Here is a 19,784-nt window from a genome sequence, read left to right on the forward strand (position 1 = left end):
CTGCAACTCTCTCTTATCTTCCTAGTTGATTAATATAGCTTGATAGATACACAATATGACTGGATGCGAAACAATGCTTAATCAGCAAGTTAGGATGTGTTTGAAATTTGATATGGCCATATGTGCGAGATTATTCTTAACCACTCGAATTAGGGTGTGGGGGTTATGATAATTGATATTCGTCCATTTAATTCGTTGCTGTACCACAATCAATTTCCACCCGGTTTTCTGTCCCACCATCTTGCTGCATAATATTAATATATGACGCAAGAAAGGAAGTTTGGATCAAAACCAGGTGCTTCTGGAAATACGCTTCTCATGCGCATTTTCCTTTGGTTTGGGAGGCAGGTTAATTAGTTCCAAAATGGTTGCCGCCCTATGTTGACCAACTACTTTCATTATTCAAGCTCCTTCTTTGCATTTTGCAATTTTTTAATAAAGACCAATTGTCGAATCAGGATTTGAAGTCAACTTCGTTTATCCTCAAGAACCAAGAATGTTAAATGAAATGGTAATAATATAATTCCGTGATAAAAGGAAATATTAGAAAAAGAAAGTTTCGGTTAACTTTTATTTTATGCTTTCACTTGATAGCTAGCTTTCATGAGAGGTACAAGCCTTATAAACAAAAACATAAAAAGTAGTAGCTGTTGTAAACTTATATATATGTATGTAAAAGTAAGTAAGCTTGAAAATGAAATTTTGAAAATAAAGGAAGAAGCGTTGGAGTTGAATGTGCCGGATCTACATAGACCTCTCATTGGGAGGTTGACATATGGACGCGATGGCCGACCAACCATCGTAAACCACCCTGCTCGCCCATCGTTTTTAGCTCTTTCCTTTCTCTCTCTAGAATTATTATTGGAAAAACAGATAGCATTTTTAGGTCACGCGTCACAGAAATGTCTGCTTTGAAATTTGAATTGTAAATGCTTGCAAAAAATGTATGATTGAATTTGAACGGGTCATTCGCCATTTTTGTATTGACTTATTTGGGTGCTTTAAAATATGCTTACATGATATGATAAGCAAAACCCATTTGTTATTTGACGAATTCTTTCCTTCGCCGAACGAATATATATAGATCGTCGGTTCAGATGTAAAAGCACAGCGCCATGGGCAACTAAGACAACGAAAATAGTCGACGCCGGAGCCGGAGGACGACCGGATCACGAATTTCATGAGTGCCGCCGTCCGTCCGCTTCGGGCCTCCATGATTCGGTACCAAAGAAGAAGGGATTCAACTTCGACGTGGTTGTTGCATTTGTTTGGATTGTTTTGCTTATAGGGATGTTAGTAACAGTTAAGAGATCAAAATGACATTCTATCAGATTAGCGGCTGGATTTAAGTAAATATCTGTCTGGATTTGGATTTGAAACCAACATAATTTTAGATAAATATCCCATATATAATGTCCATACAATTTGAAAGTTGTATTTTGATATCTAGTAATGCAGTTTGAATTGGGTATAAAAGTTGGATTCAAATTTATTTGGATATTAATCTAAAAGTTAGATTCAGATTGGATTTGGATTTGTGAATTTAGTTTGAATTTTGATATGGTATCAGTTTTTTCTTCATTTATTCGAATCCAAATATATTTTCAGAAAAAGCATATGGTAAAAAATATGTTCAATTCGAATGTAATCCATTGCCCTTAACCCAAGATATATATATATATATATATATATATATATATATATATATATATATATATATATATATATATCTGAACGTGTCAACAATCACATCAATTTATAAAAGTATGAAAAGTGGCTTCTACTCTATATTTGCAGTTCCAATGATTCCAATCTCTCTATATCTATATCTATATCTATATCTCTATCTCTATCTCTATCTCCCTTTCCTTTTCTTTTCTCTCTCTCGTATCAAATTGTTGTCTGCTTTCTCCTCTTACCATATATCAATCTCATAACAGACGTCCTGTTTGTTCACTTAAAACTGAAAACCTTTTCCTAAAACTCAGGTTAATCCCGGTGTAAAGCTCCAGATGTGCATATCGAGTCAGTAATATTTGCACCTAGAAAGTTTGGTTTGCAGTTGAACCCGATTTTTGGATCGGAAATTTATATCTGGATTTGGTAAATGGATCCATATTATCAACATCACATATAGAAAACCAGTTATCGCAGACAGAGGCGTTCATATGGTTAAACATAAACCTCAACCGCATTTTAATTTAATTATTTCCTAATGGGCCATCAAACCCAGGCCTGTGCTACAAGAATGATCTTCATATATATGATAGTATCAAAAATTAAAGTGGGAGAGAAGTGAACCACAAGTAATATTGTATACAGAACGACAATAAATTGTAATGATTTACATCTGATATCCGACCCAACCATTTCAAAAGAATAGGACATGAAAAACAATGGACATCTAGCAAATTAACAAGTTGGATAGGATTTCACATCAGCTTTTGACTCAAGTAAATATCCAATCAGATATATATCCGAACGCGTCAACAATCATATCATTTTATAAAAGTACGAAAAGTGGCTTCTACTCTATATTTGCAGCTCCAAATGATTCCAATCTCTCTCTATCTATATATAGATATATGTTATATAGGTGGGGATGTAAATGATTCAGATTGGGATTGGGCAGACCTTTAGTGCATTTGATTTAAATAATTGGACCCTAGATTTGGAGCTCAGATTTGAACCCCACTTTTAAAATTGGATTCAGGTCCAACCAGCATAATTAGGGGCTGACATTTATGCGTAATTTGGTCAGATATATTTATTGAATTCATGTCGATCTTTATTGAATTGATGTCAGTCGGGTAATCGGATTTCATGCAATTCGATTATGAAACAGCACACTAAATCATAATCCAATTAGTAATTAAGTCCACATTGATTTCTTTACCAGATCTGACTAAATAGATCCAAATTGGATTAGTATTTTGGTATAACTACTCCATACGTTTTACATTTCCTTCTCAATTACATATGCATATATTTGCGCCTCCTTTCCCCTTTATCCCAGGGTCTAAGGGCATCCCGGGAGGATCTATGGTTATACCATTCAACATGACTTGCCACCACATATGCTTTGTGTCTCTTGCTCTAAATATTTCTGTATCTGCATTAGCAGATAATATAAAACAAAAAGAAAAATGGGGGCTTTATATGGTCTAATTTTAAATTAGGGTGATGAAAATAGTGAACTCAAAGTTCCATGCACAATATCGCTCCTCAGATAAACAAACTTGCACATAAATTTCAAATATTGCACGTAGTCTAATGCAGCTTCGCAGAGACAAATCCCACCACTCTGTTTTCATCAAGTACTTGGGTAGGAACTTGCTCAGGTTGTATGCTCGAGGCTCTTTAATGGCATGATACTCTAGTCAGTTGAGTCTCCCTTAGAAGAAGAAGAGTGCAAGTACTTGGGTCAGGTACTACTAGTCTTATTAATGGCATATCCATGCAGCTCCTAGGACGTCCTTTCTAGCAAAGCTTAAGGGAAATTAACTCAGTCATAAACAAGTGAGGTTGCAGTGTTCTCGTTCAATAATTCTCGTAAGCACATTAATCTTACCTAAAAGCAACAAAATAATGTGCATGTCCCACCAAGTACTGAAAAGTTCACCCATTACTGGATGGTGCTTTAATAAGGAAAAATATTCAAGTACTCAAGCTGATTATTATGAAAGAGATGGAAAAGAGCATTAAAGTTTTTAATGTACAACTCGATCACTTGAGAAGCATTTGTGGCCTAATTCATATTGTGATAGAATAGATTAAGCCATTGATTATCCTTTCAAGCTCTTTTACTTATCAGGAAAATGACGTTATTGAGTTGGCAATTTTCCTACATAGGTGTTCTTTAGCAGGTTATAAATAGACTCTTTGGCCTAGGAGCACTACAACTCACCGGAGATATGACATGCATCAACACTCTTATAAATAGAGAAAATATAAATATCATTAGTTCTCGCACTCTCGATCCTTGAAGTCGATGTTTTTGTGTGTTTTTTAACATAGCACGCAAGCAGGAAAAGGCTCGCATGTGCATAAAAAGCAAATTAATTCACAACCTTAAAGCTACTGCTTTAGTTAGGATAGAGAATACAAGGATGGGTAACCACAAACACTTGCTAAATAAGACTTAGGTTTCAATGAACGGCTAGAGACACCCAAGAGATCATTGGTTTCTTCAACAAAGTTCTGACTCTATTCATCTTCACAAACTTTTCAAGACCAATGTGGATTCTTTAGTAGGTTATATGACTTCTTTTAGCGCTTTGTTTTTTGTTCAATGACCTTCAATCTGCTAATAGCTTGATACCCAACAAAGAAAAGAAGGGAAAAAATGTCGTGAATTATCTCCACTTGGAGCCTTCGCTCATTGATTACTCATCTTACGCACCAATTGAAGTTCGATCATTTTTAAATGCAAATAGAAAAACAACCGCAGTTGCATTCACGTGTTGAAGGGAACTTTCAAATTAATTTTTATGGTTTATAGAAGATATGTTAGGGCAGACATAGCGTGTGAGACGAAAATAATTTTTGTTTTGTTTAAAATGCGCTATTTGCACAACAAATAACCAAATCACTTTCCTTTTCCCACCTTTTTTTCTGTACTATCAATGTCATTTCTTCTGTCATGATTCGTAGAGGGACCTTTACTTATTAGGTTGCTTCCTTGGTGTGCCTCTCGAATTGGAACACTAGTTACACCTTGCACAAGGCTCCTTCACCCACCAGGTGCAGCAGGCTGAGAACTAGCATTCAGATGAGTAGCACAGAGCAGCTGCTTGGCGTCGTTAGCATGATAAGACGCACTAGCGAAGACTCCAGCAAGAAAATCGGAGGAGACGAAACATGGTCTAAGGTCCTCAGGTTTACACATTCCAATTTACCCAGCTAATTTCCACGACTACTTATCTAATTTGCTTTTACCAAGTACAAAAAGAGAATAAGGACTGTGTCACGTCAAGCCTCGTGTAGTAAGAAACCTGTGGGAAATTAATGTTTGGAAATATTATTGAAATGCAAAGACTGCCCAATTAGGTTGCTTTTGTTGAGTGATGAGAATGGTTAATTAGCAAGGGATAGGGCGTTTCTTAGACAATGGTTGCTTGAGGTTGATGGGGTTTTGATTCCTTTTCTGATCAATAGTGTTGTCGCCTGCAACTAATTGCGTCGTCGTGAAGTGAAGGAAATTGGACAAGCCCTGCCCAGCTGCTCTGTCTTTTACCAAACCTACAAACTCTCATTGCATTCGCTGTCCATCGCCTTTTTCCGTAGAGTCCATTCATGATCTTCATCCCTCCCAACATGGCAATCTAGAAACGGCGTGGCTGATTGATATCACTACACTAGCAAGGTGCCTCATTGCTTTAGCAATCATACTCTTCACAATTTTATATATATACATATACTAAGAAATAAAAATTGAAAAATCTTCTTAATCAAAATGAGACTGATTGAATTCATTCTCCATATGATACAGATATCTTGAGAAAGAATATAGTCCTACACTTGATCTTAGCCAAAAGGCCGAGAGAGACATAAAATAATCAGTAGTTCCTGCATGCACAAGAAGAAAGTTGGCCCCAGTGTTGGATTCACTGAGCAGATGCCTGGAAGAAATCCTGGTAGCTCTGTAAAGGTGTTAGTTCTAATTGAGTTCTAGTTTGCATTCTCAGAATCTGGGATCCATAAATTTAGGATTAACATCCTCTCCTCTGATCTTAGTGTACAAACAATAAATTGGAGGTCAACTGTTTATTTTAAGGGAGCTTTATTTCACGAATTACGAACGTAGATGTGCCTAACAAGCACACTTCACTTGATGAGTTGCAAAATATGTTCTTTAAATTGAAGACGTTTTTCCGGTTGGAATTTTGCGACGTCATATTTGAAACCTATAACTCAATTATGTACCTTCTCGTGACCAAGGAAAGCTTAGAACTTGCCGAGGATTGTATAAAGAAGAAGCTTCTTGTTCAGGTTGAGAATTTTCAAATGAGTCTGCAAAGCAGCTTTGCTCCTCGTTGCACTCCTTTTGTACCTTCAAGAAATGAATATGAGAAATTTGGTCAAGGAAGGTGGAGGGTAGCAGCTGAGAGTCATACAGAACTAAAGACCGTACTCCTAGTCCTTGCATCCTCCGTTACGTGCATAACTGAGGCGGCAGCTGAGAGCCACACAAAATTAAATGAAAGAAACTTATGCACAAGAAGACATTCGGAATGACAAACCTCTTCAAGTTTCACTTGCATCTCCGTCCTTCGTGCAGCCTGGGATTCTCATGTCGCTTCCTATGATGATGGAGATTGGATTAGAGAAAGGATTCAGAACAGCACTAAGTGAATTTGTTCTTATGCAGTTACAACTAGCATCTGTCTTCTTCACATTTTCTTTGGGGACAAGGACTCATTACAATGGGCATACGTTGCTTCATGGAGGTGCAAAATACCGTGGTATAGGCCGTGGAATTGTTTTCTTTCATGCTAAGTTTGCTGACAATTACAGACTTTACTCTCATAGTCACTTTGTGAAGGGGATGGAATCATGGAGATATTGATTCTGCTTGTAGGTTTACAATGTATTTGGCAATTCCTGCGGGAATAGTGTCGCATATATATTCATTACTGTATCCACGTGATTTACGGTGGTTAATCAGCTAGTTAATGCAGCTGCCAAAGCCGCATTCAAGCTGGGCACGCCCCTTCATTATCGGCTTCTTCTTTTTAACACATGGGGTGTCTGCGCTATGCTCCAGGCAGGCAGCATCTGTAGTACCAAGATGGAACTCTCTTTTTTTGGGTGCCTGACTCCTGCTTTCGGAACGAGCTTCCTGCGCCGTCCACGTCCAAGCTCATTTCCACGCCTACGTATTCAAGCTCAGCCTCATGTGCAAGTTCGGTGGAAATCGAAGCCTCGCCACCGCCTTTTGGAGTTCCGTTCAAAGATCTTTTGCAGGCCTTGGGTGTGTCGCTCGACCCTCATCTCATAATTTTGACGGAGGCACTCATCGAGCATCGCTGGTGTGAGTCGCTCAGCCCACAACAAACTACTTCCTCGCTTAATCATCGGTCTTCCAGCCAGACTCCGGTAGGGCGCTCCACCCGACTCTGCAAGCCAAAAGTCATTTTCACCGCCTGATATGTGGAATGGTAGTTGGAAGTGCGTCCTTTGCTGGAGAGTCTCCTTGCTCAACGCAAGCCCAACGTAAGGCTGAGCCTGCGGTTCCATCATCCCTTCACCAGCCGCAGATTAATGTGGCCCAAATTAGACGTTCTACTTCTACCCACATCCCTAAACCAAAACCCATTTTCTGTAGCTGACATGAAATTATTGGTCGTTGGGTTTGTGCTTGCTCTACAAGCATCAAGCTTTTGTGAGCTGGGCATGCCCACTTGGATTGCAGTTTTGGTCATAGTATAATCCAAACTACTGGTTTTCCTTTATGTGTGGTTAACCAATTCTAGCAAGGTGCTCCGATTGGCTTCAAATCGATTGGCATCTTGCATGGACATCATGCTCCTATTCATCTAAGCACCACTTTGATGGTATGCGGGGAATTCGTTTGTTGGCATGCTGAGAAATTGTTGAGGATCTCTCCCTCACGTGGTCTTGCAGCATGTCGGGCTCTTAAGAAATGAGGTGGCTTTTTGGTGGCGGTAGTGTGTGAAAAGGAGATCTGTGGAGATGGATTTACCATTGTGGGTTGCATTGCTTGTGCTTGGGAAACATTGGATATGGGTTTCACTACTTTTGTTTGTAGTTTCACCGCAAGTGTGTGCGGTCGCGTTTTCTGTTTTGGTCTTCTATTTCGCTTGACATTTTGCTGCTGGTATGTGCCTTTCTGTTTCTTGCCTCCAACATCCTGTTGGTGGCATTATTAATGTTGAGTATCCATATTTCTCTCTCTCTCTCTCTCTCTCTCTCTCAAAATAAATATCTGGCTTTATTTGTTATATATTATTGTATATCAGTCTTAAAATAGGTTCTTCATGTACGTAAAGCTGAAAAATTGTAGGCCAAAGTCAAACCTAAAGATCTCTTGGTAAAACGCAGGTTAATTTTGGTGTAAAGCTCCAGATATACTGCATGAATTTTCTCTGTCCAGTTAGTGATGTGAGGCTCTTATTTGCACCTCGAAAGTTTGGTTTACAGTTGAACCTGAGGTTGACCTGCCAGAAAATCCCTGCATCTGTTAAGCGGATCCGTGTTATCAACAACACAAGGGAAGCTATTTATCCCAGAGCCTGTCACATGGCTTACACATGCACCAGAACCACCTTTTTGATTCTTTGTAAAGGGCCGCAAAGCGGTGACTAGTGAAAACTGCAGAATATGTTTATCTAGGTTGGGATGTAAATTATTGGCACAATGCCTTTACTGAATTTTTATTTTGTTTAGTTGGACTCTATATATGTAATCGGATACTGAATCTAATGGAGAGTGAATAGGGGGGGAAACAATGCTTTATTGAATATGGGTAGACTATAAGATCGATCACTGTATGGAAACTTGCATCTCTGATAAGTTTCTCGAGGGTGCTTACCCAACTGGAGGTTCGACGCACAGTTCTTCTCACGGGGGCATGTAAAAAAACATGCAGGAAAACTAAGGTTTGCCCTCCCTGGTTCTAATTAATAATATCCAATTACATTCTATTTACTATGTTAGCTCAGTTTTCATATCCAAAGAAGAGTGGAAACACTTTTTTTCTCTTATTATTCAAACACACAAATCAGGTTTAAGGAATTAGTTGAACAGTCTGGCCTTTGCCAAAAAAAAAGGTTTCCACAAAAAGTCATTTTTGAGGGTGTCACCCGAAGGCAACCTAATACTTCTGCATTTTACCTATTCTTTCTTTTATCAGGTTATTAAGATGGCTTTTCTTTTCTTCTTTCTTTTTCATTCTTTTGTTCTTTGACATATGCATTGATTCAAAGGTGATGCGCGTCGCACTCAAATCCTCATTTCGTATCGATGTCCATGATCCTTCATTTTATATTCTAGAAGCTTTAATTTCCTGTACGTGTTGCATACCATAAAAGAACGCATTCGGTGGCCCTCATTTATAATGTCCATGTATATGCTTCTTATTCATCATTCACTAGGATGAAGTTTTCCCCCCATGATTCCTGTCTCCTCGTTGGAAACAACCATGACAATATTGGGAAAAAGCTAGACCTCTCACTTATCATGCTGGAACCTCCTAGATTTGAATCTCATCCCTGTTGGTGTCGCATACTATGGGAGGAAACGTGCACAAATGCACCTCATGTTTATTTCACTCATCATACTTCCACAAAAATGCAAGATCTTTCTTTCTTTCTCTTTCGCTTTCTAATTCCCTTTCTTTTTTCTTTTGAGAAGGTCGAATGGAAAATCTAGTTCTGTGCGCGCCTTCCCGAAACAACAGGAACAAAATCCGGCTCAACCCAAGAAAGTTATGCCTTTCTTTGATTCGAATCCTTTTGAAAGAAGTTGAAGAGAGAAAACAAATGAATATATGCGTTCCTTGCGGGAATGCTTTGGAAGAGGCAAGCAATTCTGTTTTCTGACTCTTATTTTCTGGTTCATGGTCGATTTGAATGGGCGAATTAGCAAGATATTGCTTAGTTGGGACATGTGCCTTTTTCAGTTTGTCCAGGGGACGACTTGTCATCTCTATCGAGATCTGCGATTAGTGAAAATTTCGACAGATCTGATCTTCCACAAGGAGAATGCTTTAGGCTGCCTCTGGGTTCACCGGTTGCCTGTAACCGACGTGAACCCACTTCCTGGTCGCCCATGACTAGTGGCAAGACAATGAACTAGGAATCGATCCCATCTGTGTCTGAACCGGATCTAACGCATAACCGGAACCAGTTTATAGAGTCTAATTCTCCATCAGAATACGTGGCCATCTGTTCAGACTTAAAATTCTTGGTTGACTTAGCTTAAAAGAGTTGGTGAAGTGGGTGGGTCTTTGCCCTCACGAAAGCAGTTGAAGTTCATGAAATTCACTTTTTTATGCAAGTCAGAATATCTGCCGACCTAATTGAGAAAAAGGGTAGTAGCTTCTTAGTTTTATGCACCCAAATGCAGCTTCATTTTGCAAGGAATAAGGGGAAAAAAAAAATCTAGAGAGATTCAAACATGGTTCAACTCATCGTTTCATGCCCCTTGGCAACCTTACTTGGAATGTCATTATAGGTGCATGAGCCCAACCTGATCCGGTCGTACCCAATCGAAAGATCGATCAACCTTAAGTTGCCTGTGCCCAACCAGACCATCAACTTATGTTTAAGCTAATCAAGCTCAAAGGCGACTCCAGCACTTGAACAGATCCATAGTTACCAGCAACCAGGAATGGTTTTCAGTATGGTTCTTCGTGTACATTAGACAAATGGCTCTAGTTTTCCTTGAGACTTTTGTCATTTTTCCGTTGCATCAGCTCCAAATTCGACGCATTTTGGCTGTCTAGGATCTGATCTGTTTGCAATCTTCGTTAGAAGCTGGACTTCGCGATTGTAACTCACGCTCATTTCAAGCTATGAGCACCTGATCGGATTTAGAAAGGGTCGAACTTGATGGGAATTGTTAGATTATCATAGGAGGCATTTAGAATCTCTTTGGCGCATCACGTTTAAACTCTGTCAACTGATCATTGCGTGGACTTTTACAAAATCAACTGTAGAGAAGGGAAAAAAAAGAGAAAAAAATGGGGGCCAACAACGCTAATCCTGACTCTGCCCAACAGCTAATATAACTAATATTTACTCGATTTACACTTTAACTGTTTGTCATAAACCTGTCTGAATTTTGGTCGATATGGGGCAGATTTGAGCCGTATCATATCAACCTCTCATTCATCGATAATTTTTTCTTCTTCACCATCGAGAAGAATGTCGGGTAGAAGCCGATATGGCTACAAAATGGAAACCCATGTCCAGGGGACTTGTCCGCCCCCCACGACTCATCAAAAGCTTTCACGTGATTGGTGTAGATGATGATTCCGTTGTACGCGGCGTCCCTAGATTTTCTGCCGCTCTTTTTCTTCCTGATCCGCTCCCCATCGTGAGGTTTCCAAGAGGGGGAACTCGTCGGTGGAGGAAATGAATTGAATTGGCGGCTCCGATAAGCAACTCCCCCTCATTAATTGAATTGGTGCCGTCCCCCTCGTTGCGAGATATTTTTTCTCCTTTACACCCCTTCCTCATCCCAACGGCCCACCTCCTCCCTCTTTACATGAATCCGTCTTTTGGCCGCTCCCCAGAATTCCGCACCCCCTCCTCATCCCTGAATCCGGCGGTCTCTGATTTGGAGTTGAGTTGAAGCGCTTCCTGTAAGCATGTCTTCGAACCCATCAATTCCTTAATTCCTTTGCCTTTTCTTGCAAGAATTTCGATATTTTTTTCGTGCCCGATCACTTGGTTTCGTTTTCCTATTGGCTCCGTCTTGCTGGTTGACTTTTCTCTTTTTTCCCCCATCTTGTTCTCACTTTCCTTTCTTTTCGTTTGGTTTCTTTCTTCTCATAATTGTTCTCTTCCTCGCGTTTCCTGGGCACCGGCGTCTTCTTTTGGTGGGGATTCACTGAAGCAATCTAATTCAATCGTAATGAGGAACCATTTGAATGCATGTTTGCGGCTTGATGCAATTGTTGGCGAATTGGCGGATTTAATTAACCAACATGTCCGGTTGATCTGTGAACATCAAGATAGTTGGTTCGATTAACCAAGATGTTCCCTCTTGGGCTCTTCGTCGTGTAGGAATTTACCGACGATGGAACAAGGCCATCTTTCATCATTTGCGATGTTTTAATTTTTCCTTCATGTATTGATTAGTGCTGCCCAGAATTGCAGACGCGTTTAGACATTTGTGGAAGATCAGTTGTCCGGATAGAATGTTAGAAAGCTGTATGGTTTTATCATTTATGTCTTGAATCATGTTGCCGCGTTTTGTGATCTGCGGCCGTCGTCGAGGTTGGCCACGTGCAGCTTGGCCTTGGCTTTATTTCTCTTTTTCTCCATGCTTATGTCTAAAATGACACTAGTCTATTTGATGGGTTTGAAGTCTTCCTGCGTAGATTTTTGCTTTAGTCTGTGTCGGCCTCGTGGAACAGTCCATCTTCCTTTATGCCGATTGCAGGTCTTTATATTTGCCCATGGTGTGACTAACTGCATGACGGTGGATGCATTTTTTGTTTCCTCTTTTCTCTAGCTCATTTGTTAGCGTATATACTGAATTTAGCCTAGCAAGTGGACAGAAAACAATTCCTCCTACTGCCATAGTTACTTTAATGTATATCGTCCTTTGTTCTAGCGTCTCATGTTGTCGGGAAATAAGTAAGAAGACGTATAATATCTACTCAAAGAATGCACACATATATTCATAGCTCATGGTTGTTGACAAACGAGTAAGCTGACTAATTGACTACCATGACCAACTAGTCGATGAATGGTTTGAAACACAGGTAGGTTGCTAACTGACTCAACCGACTTGTAAGGGATTTTGAGAACTAATTTCAGATTACTGCCACTAGCTTAGATTTAGGAGGGGTTTAGGAAGGATGCTGTCTTTACATGCAAGGCAATTTTAATGCAGCTAATTCACATGGTAATAACTAATAACCACGAGAAACACAAACAAAGTATTAGAAATACCACATAACAATGCAATGCTTAAAATCAGTTTTTTTTTTCTTTCTGAAAATGGTACTTATAACTCATTTAATACTTTTTTATTTTCTCAGTATTTTTGTAACAACAATTTGCCTACAGACCGTATATGTGTGTATGTTTCTTGTCTGTATAAATTTCTGAAATTTTCATACTTTCATTCTCAGCTTCCAGTTTTGTGTCATATTTTTTCTTATATGTGACTTGCTGGACCACACTCTGTGCTTAGATGTGTCCTACACTTACCACGTTTGCAACTTACAACTGTTGTCATATTTCTAGTGATCTCCACCTTTTCTCGATGATTTCCTGAAAGGACACCCTTTTTGGGTGGTTTATGTTATTCTCTTTACCTGTTATACATTCATTTCACTTCACTTTTGGAAGATGTTTCACATGTTATTTTATTCTAATTCTTTGTAAATTGCTTGATAAGGATATTTTCCAGATGAGAAATTGTAACTAGTTATTCTGGGCCAAATAGTCATTGTATATGCATCTACATTGATATTGAAGATCATGCTTTTCTAGTGCAGTTATACACGGCTACTTTTGTGCATTTTACAGAGCATCATCTGTGTCCTGTGCAAGTCTACAAGTTTCATGTTCCAGCTCAGTGTTTGTATGGATTTAGAAAGACTAATTTGTCTTATCTTATTTGATGGTCGTGGTATTTCAAAAGTAAGTCAGATTTTGGATTTCTTATAGTGTCTTATGTTCTAGGTGCATTTCTTGCTTTCAGGCTGCACTAGAAGCATCGTTTTGTCAGAATAGAACATGACACGAGGAGTGCAAAGTGTAGATGGTTCTTCTAGTTCTTTCTCTCAGAGCAGTAAACAAGAAACAGAGGATGACCAAATGATTGCAACTGTGCTTTCAGAAGAATATGCACAATTAGATGGTGCAGTTGCTAGGAGACTTTCACATCTGCAATCTGTTCCTGTACGATATGTTTACATGCCTTCTACTTATTTTTTTCTTTTCGCTATGTTGCGGAAGTGTTACCCTGCGATGAATTGAATGCAAAATTTGATGTGTCGTAACTTCTATAACCAAGTATTTCTTGTTAAAGGCAAGGAACAGTTTTAGTACTTTCAAATATTTTGTACTACCATTTGGACCTCACTTTAAGATGACCTTCATAGTTGCAATGCTCTGTCTGCTCCAGTTGTCAATTTAAATGTCATGAAAGTTGCATGATGAGATTGTAAGCAATTAGGCGAACAGATCGCACAATATGTTAATCGTGAAGAATCTTTGTAGCTAGATGGCATTCTTTAGGACTGCAGAAAAAATATCCTCAAGCTGATACATTATCTTTGGCTGTCGTCATCACATATAGCTGAAATTCACTTTGAATAGTCTAATTACATTTCGTTTTTCACACAATATCGTTTCCTTTGCACATACACATGCATATTTATGTGCTCTTGCATGCATGGATATGTTTTCCATGTCATGTGCTGCCACCTATACACATGCTCAATACTAGGCTCTGGCTTCAGTTTCCTTTTACCAGTGCTAGCCATCTTGTTAATGAAAACCCTTAAGAATAAGATCATTATGGCTTTTCCACTTGTCATCTTGTCTGGCGTTAAGCAGTTGCACAGTTTAAAAATAACTACGGTGCGTTTGCATGCTTTGAGAAGAGAGTAAATGATATTTTTGGTGGTGGTTATCCGTGGTGGCAACGTCTTATGTTTGGACACACAACAGCTCAATGCTGAAGAATCCCAACTTCAGCTCCCTTGGACCCTAATTCCATTTGCCCTCCTTTGCCTCACAGACTGGGCAGTGGAACCACCATTACCAACTCCTCCTCCTCCTCCTCCTCCTTTACTTTTTATTCTTTTTTGCTTTTTTCCTTCCCCTGCTCATCCTCCTCAATCCAATTGTCCAACTGACATCTCAGATTGTGTGTCCAACTTGAAAAATTTTGATTTCTGGCTGAGGTGGATTCTGCATCCCCCATGATCTAGTTCTGCCTTATAATGAAAGTCTCATTGGCATTGCTGATGTTGATGCCCCTGCTCCGGGAAGCTGGGAGGTCATAAGAGGCATTGTCAACAGAGATGAGGTCCAAGACAAGGCAAGAGTATATACTACTGTTTTCATTCGTTGTGAGATAGGGGTACAAATATGCAGTCTGACGATGCAATCTGAAACCTCAGACATGTTATCCTGAAGTAGAAAAAGACTAGCCATTCAAGCCTGTGGTTTATTTGACTAATATCTCTACTTTTATTAGGCTCTCCCTTTTTTTGCTGGAAGCAAGTGGCATTTCGATCCCACCAGACATTAAATTGATGGATGGTGCTGCGGAAAGATTTGCTATGTGGTCATACACGTACATGATGTTTATTGTCAGCGCACTTAGTTGGCATGAGTTATCGTTTTCTCTTTCCCACATACATTTTGGGTTATGCTTAAGATTGTCTTCTAAAACTTTCAGTCTTTGACACACCCACATCCTCTTGGACGTTAACCCCAAAAAAGGAAAGGAAGAAAAAGGCTTTTTGTTGTTTGTAATTTGTTTAATGACTAAGGAACCGATTCCTCTTTTCACTCCCCTTGTCTACACAAATAGGATGTATGTGCTAAGGTGTCTTTCATCCTTGTCAATTTGTAGCAGTTTTTTTTATTTTAGTGAATGAAGCATCATAATCATTAAGATTGATATTTTTTAGCACGTTCCACGGATCAACTCATGTATCCCTAGCTACAGCGACGCAACCTTGGATCACCACAGACTACTTGAGAGGTATGCTACTCCCATTTTTCATTATATGTAAATCTTGGAAATAAAGTTCAACAGATATACCATGATGAGGCATCAAATCACTGAGATCTCTATCAGACGAACATTAATTTGCTCCTGTAGAATGCGATATTCTCTTCCTCAATATACGTGCTGTGGAACATAACTTAAATTGTATTTTGTGGTTGAGGTTGTTATATTTGTGGTGCTATAGATTCTATTGATAGTCTTTCCCATTTGGGCAGAGCGTGGGAATAAATCAGTTTCTATAACCACTTAACAGTTGCAAAAGAGAAAATATAAAATAAAGTTGCTGTCTGCTCCAATAGGACAGGTGCTTGACTTTGATCTTTTGTAATCTTCTGATGTTGCAAGATGTGGCTGATATGCTGTACTTTTTTCAGTTGAGTTTTTCTGTTGTGGAAATTGCGAAGGCTTCTTTTCTTTTGTTAAATGTTTTCTCTTGCAAGTGTAACTCGTTTTTCCTTGCCAGATTGAATGTTTATGGTCTTTGCGAGGTCAAGGTTTCTGGCGATGGGAATTGTCAGGTTAGTTTACGTGTTTCAGAAACTTTCCTCTAGTTAGAGCCTTGTTTGAATAATAAGCTATGGAACTTGTTCCATTTAGTTATGCCCATGTTCCCTTTTTTTTTTCCCAGTTTCGAGCTCTATCAGACCAAATGTTTAGATCACCTGAGCATCACAAATACGTCCGGAAGGAGATAGTAAAACAGGTTTGTGATTAGGGTCCTCTTCATTTTGAAATATTTAAGAGAAAATTATACTCTGATTTGACGGGTGCCTTTCTCATATTTAGCTGAGGAATGCCTTATTTAGCTGAGTAAAGCAGGCATGACTTCCTTCTCAATATCCCATCCCGCCCTACGCACACCCACCCTCTCTCTCACCTCTCTCTCTCTCTCTCTCTCTCTCTCTCTCTCTCTCTCTCTTTGTGTGACTAACAGCAAATCAACCAGATATTAGCTATTGAACAACTTTCATATTTGGTAGGCCACTCTCTTCTTCTATGTTCCTCTCTTTCTGCACCAAGTTTGGCCTCTCCGATTGCTAAATGCTGGGTATTAAGTGAAGCATGAATATGTGGGTTAAGGATTCAGAGAAGGGATGGTGACTTATTTTGTTGCTAGCCCAAGTGTAGATACACATGCTTTTCTTTATTGTGTGAAATCATCTCAATCATTTTCTTTTCACATCTATCACTGATACATTACCATGAAATACACTACGGTTATGGGACGTGTGCTAATGGAGACATTTTTTTTTTTTACCCTTGTTAGCAAGTCCTTTATTGACATTACATGCAATTGCCCCTTCTGTTAGGACGTTTGTCATGGTTATTTTCTTTAATTCCGTGGAATTGATGTTCAGCATGGCATTGGTATCAATTTATGAATAACACAGTGGGGTTGCCATTTAATATGGGATTCATGGGAACATGCCACTGGTAGTAATTTGTTAAAATGCAAATTCACATGAATAACACGGTCAGTTGGTGTTTAATGTGGGACTAAATTTGTTAACTGCAAGGTCATCATCTTTTATCTGACATGGCTCCATGCTTATGTTAGATGTGAACAACATGAAGCATTTAGAGGTAAGAATCAAGTGAAACATATAGAACCAGAATGAGAAAAGCCCAGAAATGGCACTTCCATTCTAGAAGCTTGTCAATGTGTTCACCTGTCAATAACATTTTACCCATCTTTTACAATTTTACACATGGGATGAAAATGTAAAAGTACCTTTAACCTTTCCAAGAGTCAAGTCAAAAATCAACTTGATTATCATACACTTACTGCTATATATAACACAGATAAGTGTGTGCACAAAGGCACTAACAATCACAAACTCTTGCACGAAGGCACAAACGTATTGAAAAGATCAATAGCATTGGAGACAGATTCTTAGCAAACGCATAGACTATAACAAATGGAGTTGCCCCTTTATCTACAAAAAGGAGTGGGAGAGTAGCCGTTTGGAGTTAGCCAGTGACTTGTCAACCTCATGGACAAGGTCTGCCTTTAACCAGAAAAGAAACATATAAAATACAGAAAATCAAAAATGCAGAAGCATGCATATTCGCCCATATGCATACTATATTAATATAGTATCGTTACATAATAGTATACATGTAAATTGTAAACACACTTGGTGTAAATATGCATATGGTTCTTGACTTAGTGTATATACACATAGAAAAATATTATTTATTCTCAATTTCTCATAAAGACTAACAGAAAGTGGATGTTATTATTGATGCTGTTTAATGTGGTGTCTGTGTATCTGCAAGTGCTTTTGGTTCATTCAATCACTTCATTACTCGTCTCCTTGTTTATTGTCTTTGATACCTCCATCTTCCAGCTCAAGGAGTTCCGCGCATTATATGAAGGTTATGTTCCTATGAAGTATAAAAGCTATTACAAAAAAATGGCCAAGTATGTTTCTTTGATAGTGCTGATTAGTTCTTCATTTCTCTGGTTTAAAATTTATTATAAATCACAAAACTTATTTGTTTCAGTTGTTTTATTGATACTTGTTTTGGGTGAATAATAATCATGCAGATCTGGTGAATGGGGTGATCATGTAACTCTCCAGGCTGCAGCTGATAAGGTTTGTATGGTCATATCTACATTTTATGCTTGCATCAATGTCAGTTGATTTTTTTCATAGCTTAATAATGAACGCTTTACTAAGAAACAGGCCTGTCATGGATAATGACTATTTGATCATCATTTGAACCACAATCATGATGAAATGTCTTAATCATGCTGTTTCTTTTGCAGTTTAGAGCAAAAATCTGTTTGCTGACGTCTTTCAGAGATACATGTTTTATAGAAATTGGTCCACAACAGCAGGTGCCTGAACGTGGTAAGACATAAGCTGCATTTATACTGCATCTATCTTACGGCATTTGTATTGCATCACTTGAACAAGATAATAAAATCTGCTTACTTCATTCAGAATAAGAATAAATAATGTAAATCTTCATGAGAAGAGTTTCTAGTGTTAGTATCTTTTTTGTTCTGAAAAAAATGACAGGCAGGCAGGATGGTGGCTGCCAACATCTGCAGTTGAGCAGCAAGGATGGTATGTTTTAGGGTATGGTTCTAAGAGAACTGGGACATGCGAAGAGGGTATGGTTCTAAGAGAACTGGGACATGCGAAGGCCATTATGCTTGTTTTCTTTTTTTTTCAAGTCCAACAACAAAAATTTAAGGCATGTTTTTAGGGTATGGTTCTAAGAGAACTGGGACATGCGAAGGCCATTATGCTTGTTTTCTTTTTTTCAAGTCCAACAACAAAAATTTAAGGCATTTTTGTAAATTTTCTGTAGTTAATTTCAACTGGATGTTTGTAACATGTGCCATGTCCTCTTCTGTACCTTCACCAACTGGCTGTAAGTTTAATGATGTAGGCAAATTACATTTTGACTATTCCTTTGGTTCCAGTCAGAGCTTGTCCTCCAGCTTGAATTTTTCATTGCTGGTTAAAGTTCAGTGACCTGTCTGGCTATTCCAGCTGCGTCTCACCTGTTGAGATCCTACCCTACAGAAATATAAAATCAATGCCTTGCTAGGGTCTGAGATAGTTGATTTTCTTCATAATTCATTTTACGTTGATATGGCTGCATATGTGGGACAGCATGGGTGTCTAAATGTTACATTATAGCCATTACTATAACTTTGCATCATTTATCCCGTCAATCTTCATAAATAAGGTTTTAGCTCATTCTCTTGTTACCACGTACTGGGTCGACATTGTCATCTTCTGTGAAACAAGTATTTGTAAATGTCATAAAACAAATATTTGCATTTGATAGAACACTCATTGTTTTTGAGTTTGTGACTCTGAAAATACACGATTCATTGAGTGTTTTGTTGCAGAGCTGTGGTTAAGCTTTTGGTCTGAAGTACATTACAATTCTTTGTATGACATACGAGGTTAGACTATACTTCATGCTTTTTTTTTCATTTCATAATAGAACTTTTCTGAGATGTGTGTGTTCTTTTCAGATGCTATGGCACGGCCCAAGCCAAGAAGGAAACATTGGTTATTCTAGCCTCTTCTGCTTTGGACTACAGATTTGTATGTCTTGAGAGTTTACTGTACATAGACATGATATTAAGCAGAGGTGGTTTTTTTGCCCTTATCATTTTATTTCTTTTTTTAAATCCCCCCCCCCCCCTCCTTCTTTCTTTTCTGTTCTTTGCCTTTTAACATGTATCTTCATTGTCAGTACTAAGGCCCAGGCTTGTGGGTGTTATATTAATTAATTGTACTCAAACCAGTTTGTTACTTGAATTAGTTCAGTTGCATAAAATGGATGATTTTTTAGTTCCTTAA

General features: G+C 38.6%; 1 protein-coding gene and 1 pseudogene across 2 annotated transcripts; one reads left to right on the plus strand and one right to left on the minus strand.

The window, feature by feature from the left end:
* Positions 1-5,428: 5,428 nt before the first annotated feature.
* LOC116258212 (U2 spliceosomal RNA) lies at positions 5,429-5,551 on the minus strand (annotated as a pseudogene).
* Positions 5,552-10,865: 5,314 nt separating this feature from the next.
* On the plus strand, positions 10,866-19,784 carry LOC116258144 (OVARIAN TUMOR DOMAIN-containing deubiquitinating enzyme 12). Of its 2 annotated transcripts, none has more exons than XM_031635285.2 (10): positions 10,866-11,329; positions 13,386-13,604; positions 15,350-15,423; positions 15,914-15,968; positions 16,079-16,153; positions 17,802-17,875; positions 18,002-18,050; positions 18,224-18,308; positions 19,325-19,381; positions 19,454-19,784. In XM_031635285.2, the coding sequence occupies exons 2-10, from the start codon at positions 13,440-13,442 to the stop codon at positions 19,498-19,500; spliced, it is 681 nt and encodes a 226-aa protein (XP_031491145.1). In that variant the 5' UTR covers positions 10,866-11,329; positions 13,386-13,439; the 3' UTR covers positions 19,501-19,784. The 2 variants fall into 2 exon arrangements, with proteins under 2 accessions (XP_031491145.1, XP_031491144.1); XM_031635284.2 differs by having other exon boundaries at positions 10,867-11,329; positions 13,405-13,604.

The sequence above is a fragment of the Nymphaea colorata genome, chromosome 7 (assembly GCF_008831285.2).
Source record: "Nymphaea colorata isolate Beijing-Zhang1983 chromosome 7, ASM883128v2, whole genome shotgun sequence".
Lineage (NCBI taxonomy): Eukaryota > Viridiplantae > Streptophyta > Magnoliopsida > Nymphaeales > Nymphaeaceae > Nymphaea > Nymphaea colorata.